The sequence below is a fragment of the Hyla sarda genome, chromosome 5 (genome assembly GCF_029499605.1).
Source record: "Hyla sarda isolate aHylSar1 chromosome 5, aHylSar1.hap1, whole genome shotgun sequence".
Taxonomy (NCBI): Eukaryota; Metazoa; Chordata; class Amphibia; order Anura; family Hylidae; genus Hyla; species Hyla sarda.
Window position 1 is genome coordinate 169,911,222 of NC_079193.1, and position 16,953 is coordinate 169,928,174.

Sequence of the window (16,953 nt, forward strand, 5' to 3'; positions counted from 1 at the left end):
CAGTTCCGTCAGTTTTTATAGAAAAAAAAAAAAAAAAACATACGTTTTTGAAAATGTTGTCCATTTTTAATGGGAGGGGTCTTGGGTGGGGACTTTATAATTCAAATGCGCATGTGCAAAGTAAAAACGTATACGTTTTTCCCGTATGGAACCATATACATGTGCGTTTCCCATTGACGTCCATGTTAAAAAAAAGTATGCGGTTGCAGTACGGTTTTTAAACCGGAGTCAAAACCGTGGTTAAGGTTGGGTTCACACTACGTTTTCTCCCATACGGGAGCGCATACGGCAGGGGGGAGCTAAAACCTCGCGCTCCCGTATGTCATTCATTTCAATGAGCCGTCCGGAGTGAAACGTCCGGTCGGCTCATTTTTGCGCCGTATGCGCTTTTACAACCGGACCTAAAACTATGGTCAACCACGGTTTTAGGTCCGGTTGTAAAAGCGCATACGGCGCAAAAATGAGCCGACCGGACCGAACGTTTCACTCCGGCCGGCTCATTGAAATGAATGACATACGGGAGCGCATACGGTGACATACGGGAGCGCGAGGTTTTAGCTCCCCCCTGCCGTATGCGCTCCCGTATGGGAGAAAACGTAGTGTGAACCCACCCTAACTACGATTTTGTCTCCGGTTTAAAAACCTTACTGCAACCGCATACGTTTTTTTTTTAACATGGACGTCGATGGGAAACGCACATGTATACGGTTCCATACAGGAAAAACGTATACGATTTTACTTTGCACATGCGCATTTGAATCCTAAAGTCCCCACCCAAGACCCCTCCCATTAAAAATGGACAACATTTTCAAAAACGTATGTTTTTTTTTTCTATTAAAACTGACGGAACTGTATGCACTTTTAAAAACAGTATACTGTTTAAAAACGTATACGGTTTACTTTTTTCCATACTGTTCCGTTTTTTTTGCCATACGGTTTTCTTTAGAAAAACGGATTGAAAACAGTATGGCAAAAACGTGATGTGAACCCAGCCTTATTCTCCATGCCAGTGTTTCCCAACCCTACCAAGGCATGCTGGGATTTGTAGTTTTGTCAGTTGTCAAGTCCTTGTCTAAATAATATTTTTTACGTTAAACATACTTTTAAAGCATTTGACCTGATGTTCCCCCCCCCCCCCCCCCCAAATTTTTTCATTTTACTATCTATTATAAAATAGGGGGGCTAGTATGAAAGGGGTACGCCAACGTTATAACACCAATCTCCTAGCCACAGCATTATATGTATCCCCGCGATCTCCCGAACACCAGTGGCTATGACAAATATACTTATGTTTTATCTGCAATAAATAAAAAGATTTTGCAAGTGACTGTGCCTATTTAACCCCTTAAAGGGGTATTCCAGGAAAAAACTTTTTTATATAAATCAACTGACTCCAGAAAATTAAACAGATTTGTAAATTACTTCTATTAAAAAATCTTAATCCTTTCAGTACTTATGAGCTTCTGAAGTTAGGGTTGTTCTTTTCTGTCTAAGTGCTCTCTGATGACATGTGTCTCGGGAACCGCCCAGTTTAGAAGCAAATTCCCATACCGTGTTTCCCCAAAAATAAACCCTACCCCGAAAATAAGACCTAGTTCAGGGGTAATCTGCTGGCGGACCGCGGTCCAGATCCGGACCACGGCCGCCAGTAATGCCCGAAGACCCCACATGGCCACCACAGTAATGACCGCAGACTCCACACACCTCCCCCCCCCCCCCCGGCCGCCACAGTAATGCCCGCAGATCTGACACTGCGCCCGGCCACCACAGTGCGGTAATGCCCGCAGATTCCACATCCCCCCCGGCCACCCCAGTAATGCACGCCAACCCCACAGCCCCCCTCGGCCAGCCCCGGCACCCGCAGCAAGTTAGCTTACCGTAATTCAGCCGGGGCAGGGACGCTGACGTTCTAAAACGTCGGCGCGTATGCACGGCCGACGTCACGGACGTGTCCCTACCCCCGGCTGCTAAGCAACAGGAAAAGATCTCGCAGGAGGGTACCATGCGGTAAGAAAGTGAAATGAGTACCGGTACCCAAGTTTATTATGGCAGAGGGGTGGTGGGCACTGTAGGGCAGTGTTTCCCAACCAGTGTGCCTCCAGCTGTTGCAAAACTACAACTCCCAGCCTTTGGCTGTCCGGGCATGCTGGGAGTTGTAGTTTTGCAACAGCTGGAGGACATTGGTTGGGAAACATTGCTGTAGGGTACGGTAGGAGTGTGGAGGACGACAGGGGAAGGGGAGGATGGGGGGCTGAAGGAGTATGGGGGGCTGCAGGAGTGTGGAGGATGCCCCCTATCCTCCACATTCCTGCAGCCCCCCATCCTCCACACTCCTGCAGCCCCCCATCCTCCACACTCCTGCAGCCCCCCATCCTCCACACTCCTGCAGCCCCCCATCCTTCACACTCCTGCAGCCCCCCATCCTCCACACTCCTGCAGCCCCCCATCCTCCACACTCCTGCAGCCCCCCATCCTCCACACTCCTGCAGCCCCCCCATCCTTCACACTCCTGCAGCCCCCCATCCTTCACACTCCTGCAGCCTCCCATCCTCCACACTGCTGCAGCCCCCCATACCGTAAATAAATGTTGTGTGTTTTTTGTGATTAAAATTAATATAAGACCCGGTCTTATTTTCGGAGAAACACGGTAGCAAACCTCTCCTAAACTGGGTGGTTCCCGAGACAGGTGTCATCAGAGATTACTTAGACAGGAAAGAACAACCTAAACTTCAGAAGGTCATAAGTACTGAAAGGATTAAGATTTTTTAATAGAAGTATCTGTTTAACTTTCTGGAGCCAGTTGAGATTATTAGTTTTTCCCTGGATAACCCCTTTAAGAACACAGGCAATTTTTTTTTTTTTTTTTTGCATTTTCGTTTTTTCCTCCTCGCCTTCTTAAAATCATATCTCTTATATTTTCATTAGTGTTGAGCGGCATAGGCCATATTTGAATTTGCGATATTTCGCAAATATATGGACATATATTTGCTAAATTCTCATATTTGCAATATTTGCGGCCTTTTTTTACTATGTGCCATCAACTTTGCATCCGCATTCACCATAAAATTTGCATGCGCGATATCGTGTGATGAAAAAGCTAAAATTCGCATTTGCCCGGTCTGACAGTAACTAGTATTGGAGCCTTGTTTACACCACAAGCTTGAAACAGGGAGGGATGATCACATGTGTACTGTTTCCAAAACGGAGCCTCCAGCTGTTGCAAAACTCCCAGCATGCCTGGACAGTCAATGACTGTCCGACAATACTGGGAGTTGTTGTTTTGCAACAGCTGGAGGCTCCGTTTTGGAAACAGTGGCGTACCAGACGCTTTCATTTTTATTGGGGAGGGGAGGGGGGCTGTGTAGGGGTATGTGTATATGTAGTGTTTTTTACTCTTTATTTTATTTTGTGGTAGTGTTGTGTTTTTAGGGTACAGTCGCACGGGCGGGGTTCACAGTAGTTTCTCGCTGGCAGTTTGAGCTGCGGCAGAAAATTTGCCGCAGCTCAAACTTGCAGCCAGATACTTGCTGTAAACCTCCGCCCATGTGAGTGTACCCTGTACATTCACATTGGGGGGGGGACATCCAGCTGTTGCAAAACTACAACTCCCAGCATGCGCTGACAGACTGTACATGTTGAGAGTTTTAGTTTTGCAACAGCTGTAGGCACACTGGTTATGTTTCACTGAGTTTGTGACCTAACTCAGTGTTTCACAACCAGTGTGCCTCCAGCTGTTGAAAAACTACAACTCCCAGCATGTACGGTGCATGGTGTACATTGACTGCTGAGAGTTGGAGTTTGCAACAGCTGGAGCCACACCGGTCGTGAAACACTGAGTTAGGCAAAAAAAAAACTGAGTTTCACAACCAGTGTGCCTTCAGCTGTTGCAAAACTACAATTCTCAGCAGTCACCGACAGCCAACTGGTATGCTGGGAGTTGTAGTTATGCAACCAGCAGATGCACCTACAACTCCCAGCATGCACTTTAGCTGTTTGTGCAAGCTGGGAGTTGTAGTTATACAACAGCTGAAGGTACACTTTTCCATAGAAAAAATGTGCCTCCAGCTGTTGCAAAACTATAAGTCCCAGCATGCCCATAAGGGAATGCTGGGAGTTGTGGTGGTCTGCCTCCTGCTGTTGCATAACTACAGCTCCCAGCATACCCTTTTTGCATGCTGGGAGCTGTTGCTAAGCAACAGCAGGAGGCTGTCACTCACCTCCTGCTGCTGCCGGCACACAGGTCAGTCCCTCGTCGTCGCCGCCGCTGCTCCTGGGGCCCCGATCCCAACATTGACGCAGGGGATCGGGGTCCACAGCACCCGGGGTGCACGTCCTGCACCCGCTGACGTCCTCCGGAAGAGGGGCGGAGCGGGTTGCGGGAGTGACACCCGCAGCAGGCACCCTGATTGGTCAGCCGGTAATCCGGCCGACGAATTAGGGCGATCGTGAGGTGGCACTAGTGCCACCTCACCCCTGCGGCCCCGATCAGCCAGTAATTCCGGGTCACTGGAGACCCGATTGACCCGGAATCGCCGCAGATCGCTGGACTGAATTATCCAGCGATCTGCGGCCATCGCCGACATGGGGGCAATATGCCGGGATGCCTGCTGAACGAATTCAGCAGGCATCCGGCTCCGGTCCCCAACCGGCTAGCGGTGGGGACCGGAATTCCCACGGGCGTATGGATACGCCCTCGGTCCTTAAGGACTCGGAATGCAGGGCGTATCCATACGCCCTATGTCCTGAAGAGGTTAAAATCCCTATTTTGACGACCTATAACTTTGTAATTTTTCCGTAAACGTGCCTGTATGAGGGCTCTTTTTTTTTGCACTGTGATCTGTACCTTTTATCGATACCACATTTGTGTATATGAAACTTTTAAATCACTTTTTTATAAATTTTTTGGGGAATAAAATGTGATAAAAAAAAGAGCAATTTTGGACCTTTTTTTTTTTTTTTTTTTTTTTTTTAACGTTTACTCCGTTCAGCGCACGGGATCATTAACATTATATAATGATAGTTCGGACATTTGATTGCTAATACGGTTCAGTGCCATAGGTGATCTGCTCTGGTCTGCTCGATCTCAGACCAGAGCAGAATACTCCTGGAGACGGACAGAGGCAGGTTAGGGGACCTCCGGCCGCCATGCTGGATGATAGAATCCCCATGCACAGTGGGCGATCCGATCATCCATTTTAAGTGCCACACTGCCACAGATGCCGTGATCTGTATTGATCACAGCATCTGAGGGGTAAACCTCTTAAAGGAAAACTGTCAGCTTGCTCCCCCCGCACTAACCAGCGGTACTGGCTGGTAGTGCAGGGGACACCGCCCCGCCGTTCGGCCGATATCTTCGTTTTTCTGTATATGCTAATTAAGTGCTAACTGGCACAGGCGGGGTAACTGGCACTCTGATGTCAGCGTCCGCTGGCCCTCCCTCTGCCTCTCCCCCACTCTGTAATGAAGAGGGAGAGGCTGAGGGAGGGGAGGAATATTGATGAACTGGGCGGCGCTGCAGCCGCTGACGTCAGAGTTCCAGTTACCCCGCCTGTGCCAGTTAGCACTTATTTTGCATATACGGAAAAACGAAAATATGGGCTGGGCGGATCCGTGGCACGGTAGGCATCAAACTGATCAGTGTTCCCCGCATCAGCCAGTACCGCTGGTTAGTGCGGGGGGAGCAAGCTGACACGCCGTGACCCTGCATCATAGCTGGTTGGTCCAGGAGGCTAATCGTTGTGCCGCGCGCTATTAACCCTTTAGACGTGGCAATCAAAGTTGATCGCTGTGTCTAACATTGAAAAAATTGCATCCCGACAGCTCAGTCGTGTTGATCAAGAACACAGAGGTGTCCTGATCAGCTAGGACGTAGCAGGAGGGTCCCTTACCTGCCTCTGGTGCATCCAATCGGCGATTGACTTCTCCATGCCTCAGATCCAGGCAGGAGATGTCAAGCCACGATAACACTGATCATCCGCATGCAGTTCTATGCCGATGATCAGTGTTAGGGGCTATAACATAGCAAAAAAAAGTTACTAATGATGAATTAACCCCTTCCCCAATAAAAGTAAGAATCACCCCCCTTTTCCCATTTTCAAATTTTTTTTTATAAACTATGTAAAACTATGTAAATAAAAATGAAACGTGGTATCGCTGTGTGCGGAAATGTCCGGACTATATAAATAATTAATTAAACCACACGGTCAATGGCGTACACAAAAAAAATTCCAAAGTCCAAAATAGCGTTTTTTTGGTCACTTTTTATAGCATAAAAAAGTGATCAAAAAGTGCAATCAAAACAAAAATGGTACCGATAAAACTTCACGAAATGAGCCCTTATACCGGCCCATACGCGAAAAAAAAAAAGTTATAGGGGTCAGAAGATGACAATTTTAAACGTATAAATTTTCGTGCATGTAGTTATGATTTTTTTTCTAGAGGTAAGACAAATCAAACCTATATAAGTAGGGTATCATTTTAACCATATGGACTTACAGAATAAAGATACGGTGTCATTTTTACTGAAAAATGCACTGTGTAGAAACGGAAACCCCCTAAAGTTACAAAATGGCATTTTTTTCTTAAATTTTTCTATTTTTTTCATACAATGAAATTTATTTCCGTGTCGCCGTTGATTTTTTTGGTAAAATGAATAATGTCACTGCAAAGTAGAATTGGTGGCGCAAAAAATAAGCCATAATAGGGAATTTTAGGTGCAAAATTGAAAGGGTTATGATTTTTAAAAGCTAAGGAGGATAAAATGAAAGTGCAAAAATGGAAAAACCTTGCGTCCTTAAAGGGGTATCCCAGGATTTTTTTTTATTTGATTATGCTACAGGGGCTGTAAAGTGTGTGACGATTTTCTCACAATTCTTATGGGATTTTCACCCCAATATTTATTTTTATCAGCATACAAAATGACTGTTGTATCAGAATTTGTCCAGGTTGCAATGCGGCCGAGGCTTGACTCAATAGTCAGCTGATGACAGGGAGCCTGTCTGCTTCAATGGGTGGAGCGATTTCAATCTGCAACTAATGCAACAGCTGTAGGCACCCTGATTGAAAACCACAGGTCTTTTTGAATGGATGCAGCTCATTTATGTTTCAATGGTTCAATCATTTTACAAGAATTGTAGTTTTTCAACAGCTGGAGGAACACTGGTCAGAAAACACTGGTCTGTTGCATGGAAAGGAACACAGGTGGGTTTCAATGGGTAGGGTGGCTGATGTGCGGGAGGTAGAAAAGTTATCTCACACTTACAAACAAGGAATCCTGGCACTTGAAGTTTAAGGGAATGAACTCCAACAGGAAATTGCCAGCAGTACGATAATTTCACAACATAGCTATTTAGCATGTAGACAAGCACAGATCCTTCCTAAGCATGTCTATTACTGTCTGGTAGGTAGGTGCTAAAAACACCTTATGGTGGATAACCCCTTTAAGGGTAGGATCACACATACTGCATCCGCAGCATATTTCATGCTGCAGATCTGCTACGTGCAGACATGCAGAGCTACCTGGCCAGAGCCCTGTGTGTGGCATGAGGTGTGGAGGCTGGAACACGCATTACAGTTAGTAGAAGCAGGGAGCTTGCTCTAGTGATTGATGTCAGCGCCCATACACAGCATGGAATAAGATGCCGGTGCAGTATGTGTGACCCTACCCTAAGGCGTAAACATACTTATTAGGTTACAAAAACTTTTGTTCTAGGGAAAAAAAAATGTAGCACAATAAGTCCCATGTTTTTTCTCTGCTCAACGTCTTTAAAATACCTGACACTCCGATGACGGACCCCATTCAAGTCAATGGGATCCGTCAGGACCAGGCGGTGTCAGTTGTACTCCGAATAGAGTCTATTTTCCATGGAAAAAAAAAAAGCCAATCAGACCCTTAAAGGAAAACGGTCACTCGTTCACCCGCACTATAACCCAATACACCAGGTTATAGTGCGGGTGAACAGAAGACCGATGCGGGGTCTCGGACTGCTAAACTTATCTGCAGTCCGGAACCCCGATCCTCCAAAGGTCCCCCTCTTTTAGCGCTGACTTGCACTCTGGAAGCTGGCCCGCTGACTGGATTTAAATATTCATAAGCGTTGGTCCTGTGAGCTCTCAGTAGGAACGAGCGCTCACATGATCAGCGCTTTTGAATATTAAAATCCAGCCGGCGGGCCCGCCTCCAGAGCGCATGTCAACGCTGAAAGAGGGGGACCTTTGGAGGATTGGGGTTCCGGACTGCAGATAGGTATAGAAGTCCGAGACCCCGCATCGGTCTCCTGTTCACCCGCACTATAACCCGGTTTCCTTTAATGGGTCAGAGCACAGCGGCTGTGTAAACCTAGCCTTAGTTAGGGTTGGAATACACTACGTTTTAGCCCCTGTGAGTCATACCTGTCGGCATTCCGCTGAAAACGGGGACTGTTAACGGGAGCAGCACACCCCATTCACTACTGCTGCCGAACGGAGTTACCACTAGTGACTATTGCACTATTGCATTCAAGTAAACTCATGACGGGCTGTTGCGCTTTTGAAATAGCGCACACGTCCCGAAAGGAGTCACTAGGTGACTCCTTTCGGCCATAGAATTAAATGGGGTCCGCTGCGCCTGTTAACAGTATACATCAGCATTTGTAAAACAGATTTTTTTTTTACAATAATGGTTATGAGAATGGATATATTTAGGATGAATGTGTAATGTCAATATAAGTTATTTTTTATTTCAATTTCCAGATTTTCCAGTGATGCCCAATACTATGTCAAGTGGCAGTACCCCAGAAGAAGACCTCTCTTTGAATGATATTGATGAAACTCAGAAAAAAACAAAAAGATGGGGTCTGGTTGCAACAGGTGTGGTGGGAGGCACATTATTGGCTTTGTACGCTGTGGCTACTCCATTTGTGGTGCCAGCTTTGAGAAAGATTTGTCTCCCTTATGTGCCTGCATCAAACATTCAGGTGAAAAACGTGTTGAAAATGCTCCACTTGAGGTGTGGAACTGTTGTTGACATCGGAAGTGGTGATGGTCGTATCGTAAGTTCCAAGCAACTTTTTTTATTGTCTTTTATTTATATATTTATTTAATGTAGAATGTTTCTTATAAAAACAAAGTAAGAATAACATATACAGTGGCAGCTATGTGGATAATTATAATTTTTTTTAAATCTCAGCCACATGTCATGGATAAAATGGGGTCAGAAGTGGTCCTGCAGTGCAGTTTAAACCTGCAGTCCTGTCAGATCTGCTGTATATTTGTGCTGATTTTCACCAATCAAAGCGGTGCTCCGCTGCTAGACATCTTATTCCCTATTCCCTATCCCCTGCTCCTGGCCTGCCGCCCGCCCCCCCCCCCATCTCCTGCAGCACCCAGCATTCTAAACAAACACTTGGTTTTGTGTCGTGTCGTGATGTCACACCATGCCCCCTCTATTCATGTCTATGGGAGTGGGTGTGACAGCCGACACCCCCCTTCCCATAGACATGAATGGAGGGGTTGTGGCATGATGTCATGAGGGGACACGGCTATGATGTCACGATCACACCCTCTGGCTCTGAGCGTTCTGAACAACAGGGTGGAATGTTCGCACAGAAAATCTGTATGGGGAAGATTTATCAAAATCTGTCCAGAGGTAAAGTTGCTGAGTTGCCCATAGCAACCAAACAGATTGCTTCTTTCATTTTTGAAAAGACCTATGAAAAATGAAAGAAGCGATCTGATTGGTTGCTATGGGCAACTCAGAAACTTTTCCTCTGGACAGGTTTTGATAAATCTCCCTCTATATATTGTGCGGAATTCCACACTGACATTCTGCTGTGTGAACATGGCCTTAATGGGGAAGTCATCACACATTTATTATCCTTTTATATGCATGGAAAAGGACAGGAAAATGTTGAAAAAAGGATGAAAATTTGCATGAAAAAAAAAGTTACATATTTTTATGCAGTGTGAACTTAGTTTGCAATCTTACAATTAGATGTTTTAATAAATGTGCCCTGTTTTATTCTTAGTATAAATTTACACTACAAAGTCTAAGAATATGCCAAATTTATAACAGTGACTTGTGCTGTTTAAAAATGTGGTGCATCTAGGGTTTCCACCTTTCTTGCAAAAAAAAAAAAATGAAATTACCGGCCATGCTAATTTGCATAATTAATTATATATATTCGTGACATCACAGGAAGTGATGTAAGAGATAAAATACATATGCGGGGGGAAATTTTAATTTTTTTCCTCCTTGCCTTTTAAAATCCATAACTCATTTAATTTCCCATCTACAGACCCATATGAGGCTTGTTGGTTGTGGGACTAATTATACTTTGTAATGACATCACTAATTTTATCACAAAATGTATGGCGATGTATCCCAAGCATCCTTACAAACCCTCCCCCTCCCCCCCAAATGCCACATTACTATGCCTCACAACATCCCCCACAATACTGTGCCTCTTCAATATAATGGCACCTGGGTGATCAGAGGTTGGTTGGCGAGCGGTTTATGAGGCTTGCAACCAGAGAACCGACATTAAGAAGAAGCACGTACCATTTGGCTGCTGTTGGGCCCCCTGACATACACCATACACACATACAGTATATAAAAACACACACAGAGTATACACACATACAGACAGTATATACCAGGGCTTGACAAATTTTTTAGGAGCTAGCAAAAAAAAAAAAAGGTTAGGAGCTAGGATGCCGCAAGTCACATCATGTTATGTAACATAAGGGGTGATGTTATATGATCACTATTTACTGTCCCCGCATCTCTCACAGCATTTTTGTAAAACGACCAGCACGATTTGAATGAAAAACTCATATTTACACATGAATCGCCAAGAATTTGGCGATTAGATTCGAATCACGATACCAGTGTGGCGATTCGATATATCCCAATATATCGCGATACCGTCTAGGTGACGATACATCGCGATATATCCCGTTTCTGTTTAAAAAACAATGTCTTTTACGCTTTTATTAAAACTTTTTTTTTTTTTTTTTTTGTACACTTTATTAGTCTTTTAGGAATCATTAGATTCCTCAGACAGATGAATAGAGTTCTATTGAACTCCATTTATCTGCGATCCATTGATAGAGCCTGGTCCAGCCAGGCTCTATCAATGACAGAGCCGCGGAGAGCCTACACATCTCCCTTTAGACGCCGCGATCGCCGCATGCTGGCTATTAGCGGCGGCCCCCGGCTACTGAGAACAGCCGGGGGCTGCAGAGTATGGAGCGGGCACGAGTCGGGAGCCCGCTCCATACACACTGCAGAGTACCGCATGCTGGATATTAGCGGCGGTGATGCATCAGCGGCCCCCGGATACTGAAATCAGCCGGGGGCTGCAGAGTATGGAGCGGGCACGAGTCGGAGCGCGCTCCATACATCCAGAGCGCCGCCGCCGTGTCAGATCCGGCTGACAAAATGTGGAACTTGTATCTCCTGATGCCCGGGACATGCTTTCTGTGCATCAGGAGATACAAATTCCACATCACTAAAGCGATTTTTCACTTGCCGATACTGAATCGATTCAAAATATTTTTGAATCGATTCAGTATCGGCAAGTGAAAAATCGCGATAATCGCAGGAATAGATTTTTTCTTACATCCCTACTAATATATGCAAAATTCTCAAGCATGTATCTAGAAAAGTTGGGTGAGAACCCATGTGGAGGATATGAACAAGTTGTCACCCAACTTTCCCAGACTTCTGAATAAAAAACTTAGTTATGCAATGTTATAGAGACAGATGAGCTGCGACTATGACTTTGATGAATTATCATGCAGAAGTCTAGGAAAGTTGGTAGAAAATCTAGAAGGGAGTTATGAATAAGTTGTCACCTAACTAATTTTTTTTTATTTACACACTAATAGAGGCAGGTTAGCCATGGCTGTGTGCCTAGGCAGAATTCTCAATCAGGAATCTAGGAAAGTTTGGTGAAATAAGGAGGATATTAAGTTGAGTGGTTACCCAGCTTTCCCAGACTGCTGACTGGTATATGTAATTAGTTATGCAATATTAAAACGGTGTTCTCTACATTGTGGACCTCCAGCTGTTGCAAAATTGCAACTCCCAGCATGCCCAGAAAGCAAACGGCTGTCCAGGCATGCTTGGAGTAGTAGTTTTGCAGCAGCTAGATGTCCACAGGTTTGAAATCACAGCTATAAGGAGATCGTGGAGATTAATTAGATGTCACCCTGCTTTTCACCTCATCATCACATCAGCACCACACATGAGATTGCCCCAATGATCATAAAGGAACAGAATGCACAAAGAGGTTAAAAGGCCCCTCCCCCAGACAACCCCTCAGTGGTTCCTGTTCCTTGGGAAGCATAGAGGTTTTACCTCCTGGTCCTGGGGCTAGTAAAAGGATCGGTGAAAAGACCAAGCCAGGCAGTGGATGTCGGCTCCCTTGGATTCCCTCCTCTGTATGACACCGCTCCGGGTAGTGCGCTCTGCATGGCGTGCCTCCCTTGACCCTTTGTTCCCCGCAGAGGTGCTCCATGAGTTTATGCGGCGGGGAGATGTTCAGTGCAGGACCTCGGGCGCACGCGCGTTTCCCCCCCTGGTTTTTTTCTGGTCTCCGGCAGTTCCGGCACCTGCGTGTGACGTCACACTGCGCACAGGATGCTGGGATTGTTGGGGACCGGAAGTGCCATCACCGTATACAGCGCAGGTTTTGAAAATCAAATTATGCTGGGCTATATAAAGGTAAGACCTCTATTTACTTACTGTCTATTGTCAGAATGGAGGCTGCTGCTTCGTTCCACTCTGATTCTGCGGAGCAGGGGCAAGTAAGTATCTGACCCCTTGGGGTTTCATTTGCTTAAAGAATGTGGTTTTTCCTTTTATTTATGGGTGTTCCTTCTCTCCTTCTAGGGAGACAAGGAGACCCCCCAAAAAACCTTCTAAGGACAAGCCTAAAAAATGTGCAGCATGTGTTATGGTCATGGCAGGTGGTGGATCCTCTGGGCCTGTGTGGATGATGACGTGAGCTGTGCCAGGGAGCGGAGTCTAAGGTGCCGCTGGTTTTCACCAGAGCCCGCCACAAAGCGGGATGTTTTTGCTGCGGCAGGCAGCACCCAGGTCGCTACCCCTGGCACGACTCGTCCACACAGGTAGTTGGGAGGTGGCGTGGCACAGAAGGAGAATGGCAGGACATGGCAAGATGCCAGTAGGTCAGAGCAGGAACAGGTGCAGGGTGGGAAGGTAGCAAGGAATAGGTACAGTAACGGAGACACAGAACTTTCACTATGGCAATAGACAACCAAAGATCCGTCCGGGAACCAAGGGAAGAGCTGATATTTAAGGACCAGGGTGCAGGTGTAAACACTTGACTAAATGAGCACTGGCTCTATAAGAGTGAGAGCTCCGGCACGCGTGCGCCCTAGGAGGCTGGGGCATGCGCATCGGGGCTGCGAGGACAGGGAGGTGAGTAACAGGCTGGAATTCTCATGCGGGTGTGTCCCGCGATGTGAATCCTAGCCCCACCGGCAGCAGGGATATGACAGAGCTCTCACGGCCAGTGTGTCTGGCCGGAGCGCGGATGTTACAGTATGTTTTCAAAAGTTACCTGAAGGGCACTTGATACCCCTAGGTAATTCTTGCACGGCCAGGATTGTTCAGCAGGAGACTCCGTCCTTCATGGATGAATTGAGATCCATGATAAGTCAACAGGTCCAGGCCTCTGTAGCAGCTTCCCTGCCTACGCCAACTACTTTTGATCCTCCTCCTACTAAAAAATCTAAGCCAATTATTCATGTAGACTCAGATTCGGAATCTGAAGTGAATGTTTTGTCTTCTAACTTGGATTCAGAAGATGTTCCCTCTACTTCCAAAAAATTTGAAGATAAAAGATGATATTTCTCGGCTGAAGATACAGATATCCTTTTGGGTGCAGTAAAAATTACTATGAATATAGAGGATCCCCGGCTATCTTTTCAATACGAGATGTTTGAAACCTAAAAAACTAAATGTATTCACTATTCATGAGAACCTTAAAAGTCTAATCATAGATGACTGGAAAGATCCTGATAGAAGACTTATGATTGCTAAAGAATTCAGATCAAGGTTCCCATTCAATAGTGAAGACACCAATTTGTGGAATGAAGCCCCTAAAATAGATATTCAGGTGGCTAAAGTAGTCAAAAAGACATCTTTGCCATTTGAGGATGCTTCACAATTAAAGGAGCCTATGGATAGGAAAATGAAGGGATTACTTCGTAAAAATTGCAATGCCTCTTCTGCACTCTTAAACCCTAATATAGCAGCCACAAGTGTAGCAAGGTCTCTGTTCTTCTGGCTGCGACAACTAGAAAATTATTGAAAATAAAACGCCTAGACATCAATTACTTTCTTCCATTCCCATGTTAAAGCTTGCTACTGCCTTTTTGGTTGACATATCAGCTGAATCAGTAAGGATGGCGGCTAAATCTGCAGCGTTATCTAACTCTGCTAGAAGAGCTCTGTGGTTGAAGAATTGGCAGGGTGATTCAGTTTCAAAGACCAAATTGTGTTCTATTCCCTTTCAAGGTAAATTGGTTTTTGGCAATGTCTTAGATAATATTTAGCAACAAGCAGCAGACAACAAGAAAAAATTCCCTGAAGAAAGGGTACAAAACTGAAAAAGAATTATCATCTGTACAAGAATAAACAGAGAGGGGAGACTACAAGGGTAAAGGAAAGTCCAGAAGGTGGAGTTACCATAAAGGAGGTAAGGGGCGAGAGTTCTTACTCAACCCCAAAACTTCCGACAAAAAGCAGGGACTTTTCTCCGGTTGGGGAGACTCACTCTATTCTACCATCAGTGGAAGGATATTACAAGAAACCCGTTTATTCTAAACTCCATGAAACACGGATTCAAGATAGAGTTAATCTCTCCTTCACCACAAAAATTCCGCACAACAAATCTCAGTTCCGATTGCCTGAATAAACGGTTATTTCAGGGGGTTCAAGATCTACTAGCTCTAAGAGCAATCATTCCTGTCCACTTAGAGGAACAAGAACAGGGCCACTATTCCTGTCTTTGTTCATCAGGACCATAATAAATCTAAAACACCTGAATTGTTATATTACTTACAAACGCTTCCATATAGAAACCCTCAAAATAGCCGTTCCTTTAATACCTCAGAATGCCTGAATGGCAACAATGGATGCATATTTTCACATACCCATTTTTCCCAATCATCGAAAATTTCTGAGATTTGCTGTGATTCAAAACCATGAAACCTTCCACTATCAATTCAAGGCACTACCGTTCGGGATATCCTCTGACCTAAGGATCTTTACCAAAGTGATGATAGAAGTAGTGGCCTTTCTGAGACAAAAAGGAATACTAATTATTCCATATCTGGACGATCTTCTTGTCATTGCTCAGTACAAAGAACTTCTGTCCCAGTTTTTCAATCTAACAATTCTCTCTCTACGTAATTTAGGCTGGATCATCAACTTCCAGAAGTCGTACCTCCTTCCTTCAAAACAAAAATGTTTTTAGGAATGGTGCTGGAACGCAAACAATTAACCTTTCTTCCGGGTGACAAAGTTTCATCACTGATTCAGAAAATCAGAATCAGATGGATGCGACTACCATCAGAAAAGCAATGTCCCTGTTAGGTTCCATGACCTTGTGCATTCCAGCCGTCCCATGGAGCCAAAATCATTCCAGAATGCTTCAAAAACAGGAGAGGATGAGTATTCCTCTGATTTTCAAGAAATCCCTCAAATGGTGGATGAAAAGTCAGAATCTAAAGAAGGGAGTATCCTGGATTTCTCTACTGTCACAGTCATGACAGATGCCAGCCTGAAAGGTTGAGGAGCACATGTACAGGATCTTTTTCTCCAAGCACCTGGTCAGAGGAAACTCACCTCCGTTCTTCCAATTTTTGGAAGCTAAAAGCAGTGTTACAGGCTTTGAAGGCATCAGAACATGTCAGAGACATCATGTGAAGATTTACAAAGACAACACTACCACTGTAGCTTTTCTAAACCACCAAGGGGAACAAAACACAGATTCCTGCAAGTGCATTGTCAATTTCTGCAATATATCTCAAGGGAAGCGAAAATATCCAGACAGATTACCTAAACTATAGAAAATATATAATAAAGAAATTATATGTCCAGTCCTCAAGGATAGTGAAATACAGAAAAAAAAGGCAGAAAGAGCTAGCAAAGAAATAAGAATTAGAGATATAGAAACATTGGAGGATTTAAGTTCACAGATGAAAATATAGGATATATACAGATATAGATAATAACTTAAATAATCATATCTTAATAGAAATACCTGCAGAATGGATAGCTTAAACAATTATGTGAATTTTATTGAATGAAAATTATATAAATTGTATAAAAAAAACCTGGGCAGGGCCCTTGCCCAGGTATTAGGAAAAATATACTTATTTAAAATAAATTAAATATAATAGTTGCCAAACTTCTTATAAAAAAATGTATATAAAAATATATAGTGTTCATAAAGATATTTTATATCAATAGTGATTATACTTATTATAGTCTGATTTGACAGCCACAGTGGTTAGAATTGTTCATCAAATAGAGATAATGCACTGGAATAGCAGCAAAGTAGAAACAAAGAGGGAGATTTATCAAAACCTGTCCAGAGGAAAATTTGCCCAATTGCCCATAGCAACCAATCAGACTGCTTCTTTTTCATTTTGCAGAGGCTTTGTCAAAAATGAAAGAAGCAATGTGATTGGTTGCTATGGGCAACTGGGCAACTTTTCCTCTGGACAGGTTTTGATAAATCTCCCCCAAAGTGTCTGTTAGATGTAACAAATGAGCTGAGCGATATAGTTGTAGCATTCACTTCAATTGATGGTTATGGCAATACTTATAAATCGAGGCTAAACACGTTTCACCACTATTGTGGTATTCCTCAATAGCCTTAATATATTAGTATAATATAATATACTAATCTATTAAGGCTACTGAGGAATACCACA

The 16,953-nt window shown here is 44.4% G+C and overlaps 1 protein-coding gene across 5 annotated transcripts in view; it reads left to right on the forward strand.

Annotated features, from left to right (window-relative positions):
- The window catches only part of ATPSCKMT (ATP synthase c subunit lysine N-methyltransferase), a 60,024-nt gene that overhangs the window by 812 nt on the left and 42,259 nt on the right, over positions 1–16,953 (forward strand). For 3 of the 5 annotated variants that reach the window (XR_008844065.1, XM_056520728.1, XM_056520729.1), the window contains exon 2: positions 8,731–9,029. Coding sequence is in view for 4 of the 5 variants with exons in the window: in XM_056520728.1 (XP_056376703.1) it covers positions 8,731–9,029 (299 nt within the window). In the remaining variant the exon portion in view is untranslated. Of the gene's footprint in view, positions 1–7,147; positions 7,201–8,730; positions 9,030–16,953 lie in introns of all 5 variants that reach the window. The other 2 variants (XM_056520725.1, XM_056520726.1) reach the window with 1 other exon arrangement.